Raw genomic sequence first — 21,073 nt, 5'->3', positions numbered from 1 at the left:
GTTTCCCTAAAACCAAAAACAAAATCCAAACTAAAGAAAAATACCAAAGTATGTTTGATGGTTGGTTACATAGCTCTGTGGTAGGGTGCTTGTCTAGTATTTATAAGGCCCAGGGTTCAATCCCTGAGATAGCAGCCCCTCCCCTGCCCCCATCCCTCTCCAAGATGAATGCCCTTAGACTTGGCTGGGGAGGGTGTGTGTGTAAGACCAGGAGTCACTGAAGTTCGTGCACTGGATCACTCTCACACTAGGCAAAGATGCTCAGAGTTTCCTAGCTCTTCTGTCCAAGCGAGAAAGGACCACCCCTGCCAGACTACAAGGCTGTGAGCACTGTCCCAGCCATGGTCCTTGTGCCAGCAGCAGCCCATTTCAGTGTGTGGCCCACACTGCTCAGGTGAGGAATGCTGTCTTTATCCTGGCAAATGGGAACAATATCTAGGCTCTTAGCTGCTAGCCTGTGTGCACATCAAACAGAAACTCCAGGTGCCTATGATCTCTGAGTGCAGCAGGGTCACCTGTCAGCCTAAATGGCTATGTTCAGAGAAAACAGCGAAGTGTTGGTTGGTCTTTGGGACAGTCCTGTCTCATTCTCAATGCTGCTCTTCACCCTGGCTGCTGACCCATGTCTTTCTTAGTTATAAAAAAGGAGAACTAGGGGGTGGGGTTGGAGGGTGAGACAGGGGAAACAGGGGGGAGTTAAGACCCAGAGAGGAGGCTGCCCCTTTTAATCGAAATGGGGGGATGACTTCCGTGAGGGGATACTGGGAGGAGAGGAAGGTCTCATACTGGGTTGTAAAGCAAGTCAATAAATAAATTTAATTTTAAAAAAGGAAAAAAGAAAAATAAATAAATAAATAGTAAATAAATAGGACTCAAGATGGAGAGAAGAGCTTTCACCTGCTGAGGCAGGTTCTAGCAGTTCTTGTCCCACCTCTGAATGCACAGAAATCAAAATTAGAAATAGTGATGGTTGATCTTGTTGTCCACTTGACATATCTTCTAAGAAGGCACCTACACTGAGAATTTACCTCCATCAGGTTAGACTCTGGGCATTTCTATGGGGCATTTCCTTGATAGCTAACATAGGGGAGACAAGCCTACTGTGTGGGGTACACCCAGTCACCCATAACCATGTGTGCCAAGCAAGCATATCCAATGGCATGTTATTCTACAGCCCAACCCAAACCAATCAATGAACATGGAAGTTTCAAATCTCCATTTAGAGCTGGGCATTATGCTATACAATTACAATCCCTGCACTTGGAAGGTTGAGGCAGGAGAATCACAAGAGTCAGACTAGTCTCCAGTACAGAGAAAGACTTTGCCTCAAAAACACAGCACAACAAAATCCCTATTTGGAATGGTAAATATATTGTCAACGCTTATACCAAGAGTTAAAAAAAAAAAAAAAATCAATGTTTCACACCTCAGAAACTGCATGAGGATATTAAGGCTTAGATCTACTTCAGAATGAAACCACAAGTTAGTTCTCTGCAGAACACAGTGCTCTGTGTGTTACCCCCTCCACTGGGGTAGTGCTCTCTGGCAACCATCTACAGCGCATTAGAAAAAGCATCTGAATGCCAAACTAGCCTTGGGGAATCTGGAGACTGGAGCAGCCCTAGTGCTGAAATCAGTTTCAAAGACATGTCAGTGCAGGTTTGCTGCAACCATCGTGAGGTCAAATAAATACTTTGGAAAGAAAGTAACATCAAAATGCCTTAGCTGAAACACATGGAAACTTCAGCTCTATCTCCTAATAAATTAACATAGAATCATAAAAACATAGCCTTTAATTAAAAACAAAAACAAACAAACAAACAATATGCACGATAGAATACATCCCATGGAGTGGGGCTGAGGAGACCGCATTGTTGGGTTTGCCTGGGCCTTTCCTGGTTTTGAGAGCTAGTATATCTGAGCTCACTGACAGTAAGTCAGCTTGGATAAAATATTACAGTATGATACATTTCTATAGAAGCATAGTAAATAAAACTAGAAACATAAATGCTAAAAATACAATAAATAAAATTCTTTTAAAAAATTGCAGAACATAGAGAGAATAGCTGAAGGCAGCAGAGAGATGATACTGGGAAAGAATAGGCAAGGGAGACGCCATTTACCCCTCACTCCCATTCTGAGAGCAGGTGATGGGCCCATGGAGACTCACTTCCTAATTATGCTGCACACACAGCACACTGCCTACTTGTACACCCTCTTCCATGGATGGCTAGTATTATTTATAAATACTACACACTGTGTATTTTATAAAAACAGAAAAGGAATAAAATGTAAAGTAGGTAAAATTATCTCCTGTGATTTTGGGGGAGAAGAACTTTACTAGCAGTTAAATTCTCATCTTAATAAGTAAGCGCAATGTGCTCTCTGGCAACGGTCTGTATCCCATCAGCAAACATTACATGTCAAAACATTACTATAGCTCTGTGATAATGGAAAGCTAGTTTGATGTGTAGCAATGAAGAGCTAGAGGGTTTGAACACTTGATACCATACCAGAAAGATGCTTGTGGTTAAAGCTACTAAAAATCCCAGAAAACAGACGCAGACACACATGCATATACACAGACAAGACACACACACACACGCACACGCACACGCACACACACACGTGCACACACACACACACACACACATTCATTAGAGATACAGATGTCTAGTGAACACAACAGTTAGCAAGAACACAAACTGTCAGAAACAAAGTTTGAGCTTGTATCAGCACAACACTTTGGACTGTAGTTGGGCACAATCGGTGTGTGACTGTGATCATAGATGAGCATCAACTGTAAAACATGTCAGAAAATAATCCCCAAGTTATACACATGGCTGATATTCATCATCAATCTCATTTTCAGGACAGGCACTGATGGAGGATCCTTACTACAGGGGGATTACAAGACAGGAGACACTAAAGGGGTTGCTTTCTGGAAAACTGAACTTTTAAAAGTAGTTAGACAGTTCTGGGCTGTCTCATCTAAAGTAGCTGGGCATTTATCTATCATTCATTGGTTGACTCTTTATAAACTGGGACTCTTGTATATTTGGCAGGGAACTCTGTTATATCCCTAATATGTAAACATGCCCATGGTTTTAAGGAGTAAAACAGAGTGCCTAGGAAGGCAGAGTTTGAGAGCCGCTGCTAAGCCAGACCTGTCTTCACATGGGGCTGGGGGTTGGGGGTAATGAGGGTGGGTGGGACCAGGAGAGATGGCAGTACCTGGAATACTCGCAGGGGAGATCGGACCAGACCTCGATTGGTTGCTTCCCACAGGAGAGCCAACAGGAGAAGGTGACGGCCCTCCAGGGATGCTGGAGAGGTGAGGTGATGCATGTGGGGAGAAAGGAGACTGCGCTGGGTTGCTCTGATCTCCCTGGCTGCTTGTAGACCCGGATGCACTGACTGCTGAGCTCAGAGTTGCTTCTGTTCCCGTGGGGAGGTCATCGATGGAGCCAGACAGGTCCTGAGAAAGAAAGAGAAAGCGGGTGTTCATACACATGGCCGTAGGCAGCAAGCACGGGAAGCATGGTTTGAAAGCCACAGTGCCACTCCTTTAGAGACTGTGCAAATGGGTAAGACCAAGATTCTTACACACTAGTGGAGTCTACTCAGAGTGGCCACTTCTCACCAGACTCCAGCAAACTCACACAGAAGGCCTTGGTATCAATTAAACATGAGGCAAGCTGCACCTTGCACTCACAAATGGCTTGACGGTTCCCCTTCCTCCACCAGCACCCAGCTATATGCCTATGTAAGTGCTGTATCAGGCAGCACTCTGCTTAGCAAGTTACCACTGGGATGGAATAAGAAGTGGTCCTACAAGAAGACTTCACTGAACTGAGCAACTATAGGCTTGGGGAAACTGTCATAAGGAAATTCAAGCTGGGATGTTGTAATATAATAATGGTCAAAATTATAACTGAATTTTGTGATGAAAAATTCTCTCATCTTTAAGCAATATAATAAAATAGTACATTTGCATTTTAATATATTATGAAAATACAATCCTATTGATATTATATGGTCAGAATGAGTTCTAATGTTACATGATATGCCCTTATGCAGCAATTCTGCACTGTTAATACCATCTAATTTGACTACAACACCCTCAGAGGAAGTTACTAGAAGCTCTACTTGAAAAAACCCACAGAACAGAGGTCTGGAGTAGTAACTGCTTAAGGCTATGCTCCTCAGGGGAGAACAAGGCAACTGAAGAGAAGGCAGGCAAGATGGGAGAGGACACTGTAATGGGTAAGGAGTTTGTGGCTGTGCTTACAGGCCTGGATGCCCAGAAATGAGAGACAGGCTGCTGGTGTGACAGTTCTCCTAGGTGGTCAGCTCAGTAAGGCTGGAAGGTAAAGGCAGAGGAAGAGCCTAAGCCAACATGTAAAACCCCAGGCCATGCTGCTCTGAACGCATGCAGCTCTGCCATGTGTAGCCTCGTTTTCTATAACCTCTTCTCAAGTCAGAGCTTTCAAGACACAGTCAGGAGGATACTTGGGGCTCAGGAGAAAGCCCAGAAAGTAGACAGCTGACAAATGCAAGAATAGACCATAGTCCCCGGACAGTGAGTTGTGGACTAGACCCTAGTCCCCGGACAGTGAGTTGTGGACTAGACCCTAGTCCCCGGACAGTGAGTTGTATACTAGACGCTAGGTCCCGGACAGTGAGTTGTATACTAGACCCTAGGCCCCGGACAGTAAGTTGTGGACTAGACCCTAGGCTCCAGACAGTGAGTTGTGGACTAGACCCTGGTCCCGGGACAGTGAGTTGTGGACTAGACCCTGGTCCCCGGACAGTGAGTTGTGGACTAGACCCTAGTCCCTGGACAGTGAGTTGTGGACTAGACCCTAGTCCCCGGACAGTGAGTTGTAGACTAGACCCTAGTCCCGGGACAGTGAGTTGTGGACTAGACCCTAGTCCCCGGACAGTGAATTGTATACTAGACGCTAGGTCCCGGACAGTGAGTTGTATACTAGACCCTAGGCCCCGGACAGTAAGTTGTGGACTAGACCCTAGGCTCCAGACAGTGAGTTGTGGACTAGACCCTGGTCCCCGGACAGTGAGTTGTGGACTAGACCCTAGTCCCCGGACAGTGAGTTGTGGACTAGACCCTAGTCCCCGGACAGTGAGTTGTAGACTAGACCCTAGTCCCGGGACAGTGAGTTGTGGACTAGACCCTAGGCTCCGGACAGTGAGTTGTGGACTAGACCCTGGTCCCCGGACAGTGAGTTGTGGACTAGACCCTAGGCTCCGGACAGTGAGTTGTGGACTAGACCCTGGTCCCTGGACAGTGATTATAGTAGGAGCTTTCTTTCTAGGAGAATGTTATCAAAGATAAAAGTATAAATTATAGCTCATCAGGCCCATAAAACCAGGACATTTATATAAAACATTTCAAGACAAGAATGCCATTGGTTTAAGTAAATAAAGAGCAATCTTTAAAGTCAAATTTCTGCTTATGAAAAATAACATGATGACTGAAAATATCTAACCTCTGGGAATGGTATTATCAACTCTCAAATAGATGAGGTAAATTGAATCAGAATTTTCAGAATTCAGAGATAAAACAAACATTTTTGCTGTAGGCAACTGGCATACCTGATTTTGCATACACACACACACAGTAGGTAGAACTTTCTATTTAAACTTGATTACACACTGACACAGTGATGGTCCCCCTCAGATCTTATAAATTAGATTTCGCTTTTACAAAGCCAGGTAGGAATAAAGGAAGGTTATTAATCCAGTAATATGCTACACACAACTCAGAAACGAGCCACCCACACAATTAGTGCAGTTCTAGGAACAAAACTTAGGCTGACACGTCCTCCAGCTCACTTCTCGCTGTACCTACTCGACAACTGAGCGGGCGTGGATCTGCGGGAAAGGAGCAGGCATCTTGGGCTAATCTTTGCTGTGGTTGCCTCCCAGGTATGTCCTTCCTAGTCCATGTAACCAACTCAAGAACTTGCAAAATGACTGCAACCATGACCTATGGGTTGCAGGTAAGTTCTAACTATGCTCAGCCCATAAGCTCACATGGTTAAGTACTTGAAACAAAACAAAATACAAAGCCAACAACAACCCAAATCAGTATTTGTTAACAGACTAGAAACATGGAATTCAAATGGTGGCCTCCCTGTATTTCCCTATAGCAAGACACAGCAACCCCTGGTTCCTCCTGTGACAGCTGAGGCAGGGACTGAGCAACTGGGCCAGACCACGTGGCTGAGGATGTTTACTGTCTGACTCCTGATGCAAAGGCTTAGGTGCTGGCGCTAGACAGGTCTCAGGTGACCCACAAGAAGACCTTACGGCCTGCATTCGTTCCTGCACATCTTACCAGCAACAGTACCAAAACCTCCTGAAAGACTGACTGAGATGGAGGGTTCGCTGCGAATGGATAATCTCAGCACTGAACAAAACACAGGAAATTAAAGTAGCTTTGTAAAACAGTTCTTTTTGCCAAAAGGATATCCTAAAAGCTAGTGGGCTAGCAAGGTCACTTGCCAAAATGGCTTTTGTTGTTTTCTTAAACCACTAGTGGAGTAGTGATGGTATCTCATTCCACTGGACCAAGCTCAACTTTACAATTTGATGTGACTGGCTAATTAGCCCAAAGTGAGGGTGCAGTTTGTCTCACTAACTAGCTTTGATAAGAAGAAAAAGAAACCAAATCAAAACAACAGCTAAACAATTGCACAAGTTTTCTCTTAAAAAAGCAAAAGCTACAAAAGAAAAACTCTTCTGGGACGAGATGACATATAAGATTCGGGTGCCTGTGACAGAGCCCGTGACCCCGAGTTCACAAGCAAGCCCTGTATCATGAACCTTTGAGCAGGTGCTTTGCCAATACCAGCCAGTGAGGCACACTCCATCCACGTTAAGGCTCCTTGAGAGGAAACACTTATCCCACACCTTTACAGAGAAGATAATTTGGCAAATCGCTAGGTAGACATTTTCTACTGCAGACCAAACAGAGTTAAACAGATACAATGTAAATGCAGCTTTCAATTGTAGTTAAATAATTTTATGCAAATCTTCCTTCATAAAAACTGGAATGTTACTCATAAATTTCTGTAATTCTCTGCATGACCTACAAATTTCTTCCCCATCCTCCCTTAAAACTCCACCTCCTTGCTGAAGAAAGCGACAAGAGGGGGTGTTAGCGAGCCCCGTTCGCGCACGCTGCAGAGGCATCAAAACCACTTCTGTTATTCAACAGGCTGACAGAGGAAGCATCAAGAGGGAAATATAACAATGGCAGCGCCCTCGTGCTCACACGTCATCAGAAGCTCGGCGCTGACTAGACCTTGGTGCAACAGAAGAGCAATAAAAAGATATAATTTTTATATTACTGCTATACCCTCTTGGAACTTTTATATGTAAATGACACAGAAACGCTCCTGCCCTGCAGATCCTTGTGGTCTCTGTATGTAGAGCTATCTTAAAGCATACTAATAAAGGAAGTTCGGTAGCGCTCTAAGCAGTCAGCCTTGGTGACACTCCCCAGAGGACAGTTAGTCAGCAGGGCACCAGCTCCCTCTTCGGTAAGTACCAAAGTCAGATCTGAGAGGCCTGCATGCACAGGCAAAGCTGTCCTGCATCTCCTCCCAGGGAGGCACCTTCAAGCTACACTGCTTCTATTCATCTTGCTGGAGGGCTGGCAGCGAGGGCTCTGTGGAGGCTGTAGGCCTTGCCTCACAGCACCCATTATGGCCTCTCTTTCCCAGTGGACAGAAGGGCAAAGTTCCTGCTTCATAACCTGATATGCTGAGGTTCTGCTATTGCATTGGGTTTTCTCTGTTTAATGCCACCCAGAATACTGAATATTTATCAACACAACACAGCTGATGTGAGCTCACTGTTATCAACAAGGGTCCATTTAGTTTTAAAAGTCCCTGTATCAAACATCATGACAACCTGCAGTATTCTCTTTTTAATTTTTAAAGTCATTTCAAGGCAAGGTCTCTGCACACTTTACCACTGCAACCTCACACCCCTCACTGTCCCAAGGACAAATCTCAGTCTAACTCAAGTGACTGGTCAGTGGATGAAATACCACAAACAGCAACAGGAACTTCATCTGACTTTTCTCTGAATTATTACAACTCAACAATAAGCCTGATTTCTTATGTGGTTGCAGTAATAGAGAAGGAGAGCACATGGCAAACTATATGAAGACAGTGTCCAGGAGTCACTGTAAAACGTTACACACAAACACTAAGTAGAAGCTTTCTCAAGTCTATGCATTGCAGGAACCTCCCTGAGAATACTCACTTTAAAATTTATGAGTCACTACATCAGAATTTCTTTGGCTCTGTGGTATGGTGTTCAATTCAGCACATGTCAGCCCAGGATAAGTTCAGTCAACACTGGGACACGATACTGATTTAGAGAACTGGGAATAAGCTAGCATATTGTACTCCCTTGCTTAATTAAATAAGTGGGTTTTCAAAAAGCAAATGAACTTGCAAATACTCCCAGCCACAGCTCTCGATACAATTAGCTGCTGGAGGAGAGATCAGCCCTGATGGTGAGCTGCCCCACACGGCACACATTCGGGCATCCCTTGCTTAAGCACGCCACATGAGGACACGGGATAAACAGAGTTAGGAACAGAGAAGATATTTCAATCAATGCAACAGGCACAGGCCTCATTTCAGGGTTTTAATAGGACACAGCTAATGATGTCTCACTGTGACTTCCCAGGGGCGCAAGGCACGGGTTAAAACACCGGATCACAACTCTTCAGAACTCTCAGTGATCTTCAGCTGCACGAAGACCTTCCTGCCTTCCATCCTCCCGCAACCCCCGACGGAAACAAAGAAACACAGAGAAACACACACACGCGCACACTCAAACAATTCAACACACACAAACAGAGATACAAACACATGCACCCCATATACACACAGAAACAAAGAAATACACAGAGAAACACGCACCCTACACACTCAGACAACTCACAACACACACTAAGAAACACACTCTCAAACAATTCAACACACATACACACACACACACACAGACGCAGACCCATGCATACACAGACACCACACGCATACCTTCAACTAGACCCTAACTTTAAGGACACCGACTCTTATGCTAAGCACGGGACAGAGACAAGATGGATTCCAATGTTCAAGAGCAAATGAAAACGAACGTATTAACACCACACAACATAACCCAGCACATGCAAACAGTTCTAAATATTTACCACAAAAGCTCTCCTGAAACTACTGACCCAGCTGTTACACTTTATGAATGAATTCTCAGCCTGACTACCAAGCATCACCTCAGGGGGTCAAAGACCCAGCCTCCTCATTAGCTTCTTAGCCTACTTGAAAAGTACAATAAAGTCACTTCACACCTTCCCAGCTTATTTTGGTACTGTAACTTCAAGCATTGATGCAAATGTACCTTGAAGTTGATATCTAAGTTGAGCTAATAATTGGCACACAAAGTAAGAATGCTCAGTGACTTAGATTCCCACGACTTCCCAGGTTCTCAGCACAAAGCCGAATCGCAAGCAGCCTGCCCAGGCTCCCCCTGCTCATTTGTCTAGATGGCAATTGAGTTTTTAAAAGCTTAGAGTTCCGGTCTCAATATGAGACATGAAGGATGTCAGAAAGACAGAGCAAATCCTCAGACCTGAGGTCTGAAAACCACCCTCCTTTCAGCTTTCGCATTCAAAACTTTACCTCTTTATCCTACAGGACAATATATACATCGCTCCGCCAACTGATGTGTGAGGTTGGCCGGAGAAAATACTCATCATGGATGCGAAAAGTCACAGACTCCAATGGATGACAGGGACATACCCCAAAGCCAAGGGAACTACACAGAAAAATGTGGGTCAGACTCCACGCCATGCAGATAGCCAAGAGCTCCTCTGGGAACAACTTGCCCCCGACTCATTTGCAGCTCTACTCAAGCAATGATTGCATTGTGGGCAATTCTCGTTTTAAGGGGACATCTCTGGGATAATGAGCTAAGCTGACACTTTACACAGGCAGAATTCAGTCTTAAGCATACCATTAAAAACGTTGTAACACTTATATTTCCTCAAAATAAGAGACATAAAAGTAGGATGGGCATCTTGCTTTGGGAAGAAAGGGGGATTTGGCGGGAGAGGGATAAGGCAAGTTAATGAGGGCGATTATGATCAAATATATAATGGATAAAACTGTAAAAGAATAAATAAAATGTAAGAATCAGCACATAAAGTAACAGCTAGTCTTAAAGGTTTTGACGTGAAAACTGTGTGTGCGTGCGTGCGTGTGTGCGTGCATGAATATATGTGTGTGTGTGTGTGTGTGTGTGTGTGTGTGAGAGAGAGAGGGGGGGGGGAGACGTGTGCATACCTGTTTGTGTGCAGTGTATGTGCAGATGCAACCGCACAGAGAGGCCTACGGTCACCTCATGTGTCTTCCTCCATTACTGTTTATTTATTGAGACAGTATGTCTTACTCACCCTGAAGCTGACCAATGGTCTAGCTATCCAGCAAGCCCCACAGATCCTCCTGTCTCCACGGTGCCTTGCTTTTTAATTGGGAATATGGACCCTGAATTCAGGGTCAGCAAACACAATGGTCCTTATGTTTACCCAGCAAGCACTTCACTAACTAAGCCATTTCCCTGGTCCCAGGTGAACATTCTTAACATGAAGTATATAGCCATTGCAAATTCAGAGGGGCGCGTAGCATGGGCATGAAACATGCCACGTGAAAAGCGGGTGTTTCTCACTGCATGCTCCTTGTGTGTGTGTGTGTGTGTGTGGGGCATGTGTGACAAAAATACTCCCGAGTTTTGAACTCCTCCTGAGTGATTTTCTGCTCTTCCGCGACCAATAACCATCTCCAGATGTGCTGGCAACATACAGGCCTTTTTACCACAGCACTGAGTCTTGAATTAAAAGTCAACTTGGTAAAAGAGTTTATAACTTTGGTCGTATGAACTTTGGAATTAACCTGCATCTGGAAGTAACCCTAGCCTTTGTTAAAGTGCCTGGGAATAGCCTCGTAAATAATTTTAAGTGTTAGAAATGACTCAACTCTGCGGCCATGAGTTGGCACTGGGACGTTACAGTTATTTGCTCACTGGAATAAACCACAGTATACTGTCTGGTGAGCTCATTGTTTTACCCTCCAAATACTCCACACCTAACACGGTGGACAAAACCCTTCCTGTCCTTCAATCAAGGCCTACGTCCGCACTGAAAAACTATGGCTCTCGTGCACCAGTGACTGACTGCCGTCCTTTAACAACTGTGAGAAAAGTCATGTTTTCAACGTAAAGTACAGGATAGGAAACAAAGCTGTGTAATAAAATGGCAATGGCTAGACCAGGGTGCACGTGCTATGTAGATGGTTGCAGCTGATTACAGATGGCTGCATCTGATGCAGTAGGAGTGAGACTTGCAGAAGGAAGTGTGTCCATGCACACCTTTTTAGACAGTGGGCAGGTCCTGTGTGCATTTACATTCTTGAAGTTCCTGTCACCAACCTTCAATGGTGAGACAAACAGATAACTTATGGTGAAAAAGCATCAAGTTCTATGGTGGAGGGGGTAAGGTGGTATGTGTGGGGTAAGGTGGTATGGGCTAGCGTTGTGGGGGGTAAGATAGTGTGGAGGTAAGGTTGCTGGAGAGTAAAGGTGTGGGGCAGAGGCTGGACAGGAGTAAGGCAGTATGTGCCGTAGCGAACACAATGGGCTGCTTTCCCCAAGGGATACTTCTTGGGAAGCACTGTGAAGGCGGCAAGCTCTGGAGGGAAGGTAGGCCTCTTCAAGAGTAGAAAGCTGGGCACCAAGGGGTAGGGAGAGTTAGGAGCAGAAAGTAGAGTGCATGATTGTGGAGGGTGCAGCCTAGGATGTAAGTTCACTGAGGGTAGGGGCTAGACAAAGAGGGTAAGGCTGAAGCGCCAGGGAGGCAGCTGGAGAAGGACTGAGGCTCCACTGTGTCAACTGTGTTCTAACTTAGGATGTCAGAACCAGGGAACCAAGACAAGTCCTGCAACTGGTTAATTTATCTAAAATGAGTACACTGCTGCTGTCTTCATGCACACCAGAAGAGGACATCAGATCCCATGGTTGTGAGTCACCATGTGGTTGCTGGGATTGAACTCAGGACCTCTGAAGAGCAGCCAGTGTTTTTTAGCCACTGAGTGGTGGAGGATGAAATGGGGTTCCAAGTGTGAAATTGTAAAAACTAAAGATTAAAACTCCAGGTACCACTGGGGAACAGATCTGCATTTTCCCCAGACAGACATGTTTTACTACAGAATTAAGCAAATTAAGGCAAACAGTAAGAGAGTAAGGTTGAAGAGGCGAGAACTTAAACAGCTCTGGGCTCCTGGACAGCAGTGATTTCATGAGTGTACACGGCTCTAAGTTACAGTTATACACTCTCCGACTGTGGTGACTTCACAAATGTATATGGCTCTAAGAAAATAGGGATACACTCTCTGGCCTGTGGTAAGTTCCTGAGTGTTAAGAGCTCTAAGAATCAGCGTACAAATGAGTCTGAAGTCTCAAAATATCAGGCTGTATCCTAATGCTGGCTATGAACAACACACACCTTTAACATTTTATATTCTACTCTAAAACCATGGGCTACCGGGGTCACCTGGCTACAACCACGGAGCAGAGGATGGCTCTGGACTATGGTTTGGTGTTCTGTAAATATCACTACCAGGAATGGACCTATAAATATTAATGACCCATGTGTTCTGAGAGGAAATTGACAAACTAACAAGGTCTGTAAATATGTATGACTTAGACCTGTCTCCTGATTCCTGTTTTTATCACTGAAAACATACTATAAATTTTTAGGGCAGAAAAGCCATCAATACCACCTTTTGCATGTCTCATGGTGCAAAGCGTCACTGTTTATCTTAGAAGTTCAATGCTAAGCATGCAGAAACTCTGAAAATAACACTTAAAAACAAAAAGGCACGAGCCCTCGGGAGACACGTATTTCTTCAAACAGTGTAACAGGGAAATTCTTTAAAACAGCAAGATCCATAGAAACTGCAAATAAATTAGCAACTTAAGAAAGCAATGACTGAAAAACACACGAGTCACAAACCGTAGTGAGTCCGTGTGGAATAAAGACAAGTTTGTTAGCAGAAAACCCCTGAAACTTGGTTGTCGAGGTATTTTTGTATTAACTTGGGCCATACGGTTTGCTTTATAGCCGTCCCTGGATTTTAAAAGTTTGTTTTGAAAGTAATTTGGCCCACACATGCCCCGCCAGGCCAGTGCTGGGGGCTTGCTGCACACCCTGACCAGGTCTCTGCTAGCTCTACACCTTTGTCCAAGCCACTGCTCTAACAGTGGGGCAAGGGCTGCCAGCCCTCAACAGAGCTATAGATTCGGCTCCCTCATTCCTGTCTTCTTTTGGAGTAGAATGTATAAAGTGTTAAAAGGAAGCCTTTTGCAATGGACCGTGGTACCTGGACAGTTTCTGAGTCTGTCAGTGATGTCCACCTCGTGTTGGGTATTTTGTGGAATGCTTTTTTATTTGCTACTGTTTGATGTTTCCTTATCATGAGCCGAGTGTTTCTGATTTGCGGCAAGAATAGAACAGATGGGACACCTATCCCTCACATCTTATCTCAGCATAAACAATGCACCTGAGTAAGTGGTGTGGCCAACACTCTCCACACACAAGGGAGGGGTGAAGCTCTAGCTCCCAGGACAACACACTGCTGTGGCTTTTGCTGACAGCACAAAGGACTCGGCCCTTGGAGGGGCATGTCTGGAGCTGCACGAGGATCTTCCTCTTTCAAGCCTTGTCTGCTAGCTTTCATGTTTGTCCATGGACTTTTTGTCCTGCAGTAATTATTACCACAGTGCTGTGTGTGTGTGTACATATGGAGGCCAGAGGTTGACTTCAGTGCTATGAGAGTACACTCATTCAGGTAGATGAGCTGGCAGCAAGCTCCAGGGCTCCTCCTGGGTCCTCCTGTGTCCTTCAGTCCTGAGGTTACAGACACTGTCATTGGCTTTTGCATGGTGTTGGAGATTTGTCCTCAGGTCCTCACAGCTGTGCAGCAAGAATGTCCCTAACTGAGCCATCTTCCCAGGCCTCTTCCTTTAGAGTGAGTGTATGAGGAAGAGCTGTCCGTTCTCCATTCTTTTCACGTGGTACCGGATATGCAAGGTGGTAGCGTGATTACCTTTATAAGGTGAGAACTTAGTTGAACAGCACCGTGTTTATAAGGTAATCAGAGTGACACTTATCAACACTAAATGACGCCAATGCAGCAAATGCAGATGTCATGGTTATAAAGGAACAGAGGGAGGGAGACCTCCTTTACTGTGTTGCATGCACCAGGGTAGGAAGATAAATTAGTAGAACTACTCTGGGCAGTCATTTGTCAGCACTTGCTAATGCTAAAAGCACATCAATTATGTAACTCAATCTTCCATTCCCAAATTTACCATTCCACTTCTGTACACAGAGATGTCTAGAAACAAGGCGACCACTTCCATACGAGCACACACATACTGCTAACAGCCTGAATCTCCAACATTATAAAAGACACATACATATTTAGGAATATCATAAAGCACTGCGGCTAAATGATCTTAAGCTAGGAAAATATTAATACAAATGCCACAATATGGAGAGACGACAAAGCAGCACCAGCCTCTGTCACTCCCACCGGAGAAGTGACAGGGAGCAGCCACTCACTGGCATGGTGGTGGGCAGCAAGCATCCTTAACAGTGGCAGCACTAAAAGTGAAGTGGCCCCTGCTGAATAACTATATTTATTAAAAAACTACTTCTACCTGTTTAATTTGTACTTGTTTTAAAAGTAGTTTAATTAAAATATAACTATATCATTTCTCTCCTTTCCCTTTCTCCCTCCAACTCTCCTATGTTCGTTCTCCCAACTCTCAAATTGATGGCCTCTTTCTATTTTCTATTGTAACACAGTCCTATAAAATGGCCAGCCCTGAAACCATATACATTCAACAACAACAACAAAATGGACTCAGAGGTAGTTTAAGGCAATTAGCTTAGTTACGTACAGCTGGAAATGATTTATGGAGACTTTTTTCTTTAATGAGATTGAATGCACGCAGTAGTCTTCTAACAGCCCAACGAGAACCTGCTTTTTCCTTATTTCTTTGTTATGCTTCACAGGCTCACTTAGATGAGAGATTTCCAAAACGACTTGTTTTCTATTTTCCTATAAGGCCAGCTGGTCACTTAACGTCTCAAGTGTTAGCATTCAAGTGCACTTTTGCATAATAACTTTTTCTAAGAGCATATGACCACTTTGTGTTACTTCTGAAAGCCGCTTGAGAGGAGGTGACCATAAACCCAGTCAAGGTTGCAGATAGAAACTTTCAGTACTAGCAATCATAACTGTGATCGTGATGAGGAAAATAATACGCTCAAAGAGGCCTCAGGGTGAGTTTGCTCCGTGCTGGACCTCCTCCTGGCCCTGCACATCCATGTCTCAGCCACCTCAGCAGCTGCTTGGAGCATGCCCCCCCCCCCCCCACTGGAACAGAATTCAGAGACTCTCCAAGGTGTGTGCAAGAGACAGCAAAACACACACAATAAAAAGGCATGGGGCCACTAACCCTCTTGTTGCCTAGCATCTCTGTAGCCAGGTGAATCATATATTTTCAAGCTGAATTGGATTTTATTCCAGGCACCAGTATCAATGCCTGGCAGGAGCAAAGATGCCTTTCCAGAATCCCCTTCTCTTGCCTCACTATCAATACCAGCTTCTGCCCAGTTTTCTTTAGAACACTAGTCACCTTTTCTGGTACCTGGGGGTGGTCATAAAACAAAACAAAACAAAACAAAACAAAAACAAACAAAAAAGAAAAAACCCTTGGGCTCTGGAAGGATAAAGAGACGGCTCAGACACATCCTGCACAGGATGAGGGCTCACAGGCCACCATGCAGGATGACCTCATCCCTACATGTAATGACCTCACAGTGATACTGGAAGAGTTAACGTCCGCAGCTACCAACAGCGCAGCACACACTGTGATATCTGGCATCAGGAGAAGGGCTCATTTCATGTCCTCTCTAATGTGGATTCTCAGGGACAACAGCGTGGCAGCGAGCTCTCCAGGTAGGAGCCTGCAGCAAGGGCAGACAGCACTCAGCAGGGCTCGGACATGTCCTCAGCTATTGTTGGAAAGGGTTCTTAAGCTAACCAGCCTCAGTTTCACCCTTCAAACAGTGGGAGGAATAATACTTCTGTCTTAGTAAAGATTAGCTAACCTATAAATACAGAATATTAGGCACACAAGTGCTGGTTTCACGTATCCTTTCGTGACATTGAAACGGAACGTAAAGGCTGAGTGTAAGATGAGCACAGGCGAAGGAGGACAATGTGAAGACCAGGCATGAGCACAAACGCCAACAGCTCTGCATCGAGGTGGGACCAGCACAGCCCCCTTTTGTGGCTGCAAAACGTTTACGAGACAGCTTTGTACACCTGTAGCAGAGCATGGGAAGAAATGTGGAAACCAGGGTTCTCTGGCACATCTGTTAATGCCTACAGTGCCCAGCAGAGATGTGCCACTTGGAAGAGGTCAGCCTGGGTTAGGATGCCTGGGTTCCAATCTTGGCTGTGCCACTCCCAGTGGGTACCACTTAACTTTCCTCATCTACCTACAAAACTGGCCTGTTCCAAAGACACCAAGAGAACTGTGTGTTAGCAGAGATTCATTTGATAAGTATTGGCCATCATTTTGATTACTCCATATTACAGTGTGGAGATAAATTTAAAAACAGAAAATAGCAAAACTGGACAGTACAATGTGGACTAGGAATCACTTAGATCTCAATTTAGTAAGTTCCTTAAAACATGGATTATTAGAGTATCTTATGTTAAAAACAATATCATTTCACTGGAGAAAAAAAAATCAATGAACCATAGAAAATAAACATAGAGAATAGTTTAACTCAGAAAGCACAAAATATATGCGAATGCAAACCTACAATCACAGAGACATTTGTATGTGCACACACCCCTTTATGAACGTTCCATAAACGTCAATAGTGCTCTTGTGGAAGTCAGCTAAAGGTGAGGTCACATGGCACATAATCTTCTCCAAAGCTGGCCCCTGGAATGTGGAGACACATATCTGTCCATCTCTACTTCAAGCAGAAGCCACTAGCCTGTTCTTCTGTCATTTTTGGAAGCTTTATGTCAAAGGCTGACCAGAGAGTGGCGTGGTCAACATTGGCTTCCCTGCACCCTGAGCAAAACCATGAGGGACAGCTGGTCCTCTCGCTCATCTGCAGAGTTCTGTGTTTAATGTTACACATTCTTGTTTACAACCAAAGAGAATCACAACTATAAAGGCAATTCTTTGTGAACGCTTTTAAAATCCCAGGCTTGTTTGAAAGTGGAAGACCAAAACAAGCGGAGATAAACCATCTTTAAGGGCTGGCATGGAGTTAATCTAATAACCAGTGCACTGTTTACCCAAGGACAGCTTGTCCACCACTCTGCGGCTCCAGGAGCAGTAGGGTGCTCTGTGACTTTCTCCCATCTATCGCAGACTAGACTTGCCCCTCCCTGTCCTCCTAAGGTCTGCCCTCTTCAGATTTCTTCCACAGTGCAAAGTAGCACTCCATATGCCTCTGAGAAAAAGGGGTTCTTTTTAAAAACCAAGCATGGAAAGACTGAGGAGAACTAGGTAAGAACTGAAGAAAAGAGGAGCCGAGGGGACCGCCAGTCCACGGGCAGCATGGCAATCGGTTATGAGCTGAAAGGCTGCCAGTTTGTGGGCCTCGGGGCTCGGTAGGATTTCTCTGTACAGTGCCAATCTCCGGCAATATTGTTATGGTTAGAAAGAAATTTCTCACAAGAGCTAACAAAGGCAGAAGGTCATAAATAAACCCAGCAGGGCTGCCTTGTCACTTCTCATTATCAGCACTGCGGGCACTGGCTTTTCTATGGGCTCCTTACAGGTTCATTTAAGTGTAAGGGTTCCTCTTCGGAAACATACATATTCATAAATAAAACAATCTTAGTCTAGCCAAGGGAGAGATGTGAAAAGTAAGAAAACAGGCAAGCACCAAAAGCTACCAACAGAAGCCCTCAAGTGACTGGCAGAGCCTGTTGTAGCAGCCCCATGCCTGTGTGGCCCTGCTCTGGCAAGTCACTGGGCTTCTCACAACAGGACCGGGCTGAAGTGCTGGGTCCTCGGCCGAGGAGAGCATGGTTGTGTGGTCAGTACAGCAATGATGAAGGGGCATTTACTGTTAACTTTATTTAACTAGGAACACAAAAGAGGGCACACGGAAATTCCTTCTAGGAACTTCGTTAACAATGAAAGACTTAGGTTCATGGCGCCATACACTACCTTTAAAAAAGAGAGCGAGAGAAAAAAACTTAAGAGCAAAAAAAAAAAAAAAAAAAAAAAAAAAAAACTCAGAAAATGAAATAAGTGACTGGAAGCCCCAATGTTGAATTTCTAATTTATGCCACATTTCCTTTGGTAAGTAAAACGTATCTTGGCCTATAATTATGTATATACATATAAGATGTCAAAGGACCAACCTGCTGTTCTATATCAAGATGATGTATAAACTGACAATTTCATAATTTGTGCATCTTTTAAAATTGTAGTCATAAATTATATCATTCATCGGAAGAGAACAATGGGTACTTGCAAGAGACAGGAGTCTGTCTCACAGGCTATGAGGCAGGAGTGTGCTGGGTTGGTGCTGAGCCTCAGAGCTTCGTACTAAGGAGGCTGGGTCTCTGAATGCAGGTTATCACAGAAAGGTGAGTTTGTGTGCAGTCCCTTCCCACCGGCTGCAGCCTCTCATTTCCTACAGCTCAGGGACAGTATCAAGCTGAGGTTGAACTCTTCTCAGTAGACGCTCTCCATGCATGCTCTAGCACTCAGACAGGATCACTCCTGGAAGTCAACACTCCTAGTACAGGAAACATGACCACGTGATGAAAGGGGTGTTCATGTCTCAGGAGCGAGAGGAAACCCAGCCAGGTCTGCAGGTCTGCCTTTCCAGGGGCAAGGAAGCTGTTTTGCTAGAGAACATTAACAAGTAACTTACAGACTCCCCGTGAGAAGTCAGTGCTGTTGACCCTGCAGCAGGCTGCAAGCGTTTTGTGAAATTTATGATTAAAAGCTATCTAGCCAGCCTTTAATGTCTAAGGTGGATAATGTGAGGCCACAGAAGTCTTCTGGAACACGCCACTGAATATTTATTTAGTCAATGTTATTTCAGATAAACGTGAGAGATGGCAAGCATTACATTTTACCCCTTGGAAGAGGCACATGAGTGGCTGCTAAGACCTGCGCAGGGCGATCTTGACTGATACAAGCCTCCCACACAGCGTGTTTAAGATGAGGAGTAGGTATTTATAAATTCATGTGCACGTTCCGTGACCCAGCTTACACTGGGTTTCTGTTTGACAGGTATATCCATTAGCCCACTAGCACATCATCAAACAAGGCAAAGGGTGTGTATGTGATCGTTCATGTATGTGTGCATGTCCTTGTATGCAACCATGCAATGCTGTAGCTAACAGCATTCCCTAAGACTTGTAATTCCAGCTTTAAAATAGCATGCAACTATCTCAAAATCTTGTTTCATTTAGGAAGTAACCATAAAACTTTGAGATAAACATGGTGCTTCATGCCTGTAATCCCATTACTGGGAGGTGAAAGCAAGAAGGTTGCCATGTGTTTGGGGCCAGTTAGGGTTTCAGAGTGAGTTCCAAATCAGCCTTGGGTATAGTGACAGCCTATTTCAGAACAACTTTGTAAGTGACAAACAGAAGAGCCAACATGCAAATGCACCCAGCATTTATGGTGTTCTGTACCAGCATCAGAGAACAGGCTTACGGCTCCTCTGGTGACTGCAAATAGATCTTCTATATTCTGATTTTTCCTTTGAGTGTGTTTTAATGTATTCTCTGGTTCTCCAACTCTTTGGACTTGTAAACACAACTCATTCTCCCATCTCCCTGGATGTCGGTGGCCCAGGGGTCACACACAGCCGTGTAAACCAAGGGACCATAAACAGATTCACCCGAGGACAGCTAACTCACAGGTACAGCCAGCCCACCTTATCTGGACAGCATGCCTCAAACACAACAAAGAGGTCATAGTCACAGGGAGGGAAACCAGATAGCAAATATTAGATGAGTTTATTCTGAATGCCTAAGAGTTTTGCTAGAATTGACCAATCATCAGGTTTCCCTCTACCTCCATTCTGTATGCTAACTACCCCCAGGAAGGACACATGACACACAAGAGAACCAAGTGGTGGAGACAGACTGCCTTTCGAGACACTAAGGGTGACATTTACCATGATCTAGCACAGCTCTCAGCATGCAATCGATCCCTGCTGCAATGTAATGTGATCAACAGTTTTGTTTATTACGGAGCTGAGTTCTAAAATATCTACAACTGTTTCAGATCTCAAACATGAGCTACAGCAGAAATTGCACTTAAATGCCCAAGAGCTACGCCTATGGCAAAGCTGATCACGCATACTTACAACTACACAGGACAGGGCACAGAAATATGAACAAATGGGGTCTGAGGAAGGGGCAAAAGAAAACAGCAACAGCACAGGCACTGTGGCACACACTGTGAGGGCAGTGTGGCACACATATGCTTTCTAGATTGCTGAACTAAAGAGATTGATAAAAAAATGGGAGTGGGGAAAAGCAAGAATAAAAGCAGGCAAAGCTTTGGGCAGATGCCTCAAAAAGCAAGTATTATTAAGAGCAGTTTAAAGCTATTGAGCTAAACACAGATGCACAGCCGAGCAGGAAGGCGCCATGATGAGCCTTGGACAAGGAGGTCCTCTGGGCAGACACAACCCTGGGGCAACCAGGTCTCAGTAGAAGAAAACTGTGACCCCTTCTTTTGAACTGGAGGTTGAGGGTGACTCTGCTTCAGGTAGAACCTGAAAACCTCAGGTCAATTCTAAGCCTAGTTTGTCCCCATGAATTTGTCACCAGAGGCCCCAACATGGTGACCTTGCTAAATGCCTAGAGATGCTTAGACTTGCCCAGTATGTGGGCCA

The 21,073-nt window shown here is 44.7% G+C and overlaps 1 protein-coding gene across 4 annotated transcripts in view; it reads right to left on the bottom strand.

Moving 5' to 3' along the window:
- Arid1b (AT rich interactive domain 1B (SWI-like)) overlaps window positions 1-21,073 on the bottom strand; it is a 353,360-nt gene that overhangs the window by 101,351 nt on the left and 230,936 nt on the right. For all 4 annotated transcript variants that reach the window (XM_006523223.4, XM_006523221.4, NM_001085355.1 and 1 more), the window contains exon 5: window positions 3,235-3,478. In XM_006523223.4, the coding sequence (XP_006523286.1) occupies window positions 3,235-3,478 (244 nt within the window). The remainder of the gene's footprint in view (window positions 1-3,234; window positions 3,479-21,073) is intronic.

The sequence above is a fragment of the Mus musculus genome, chromosome 17 (genome assembly GCF_000001635.26).
Source record: "Mus musculus strain C57BL/6J chromosome 17, GRCm38.p6 C57BL/6J".
NCBI lineage: Eukaryota > Metazoa > Chordata > Mammalia > Rodentia > Muridae > Mus > Mus musculus.
The sequence above is the reverse complement of the archived record's forward strand: the minus strand, read 5'-3'. Positions and strand labels throughout refer to the sequence as shown.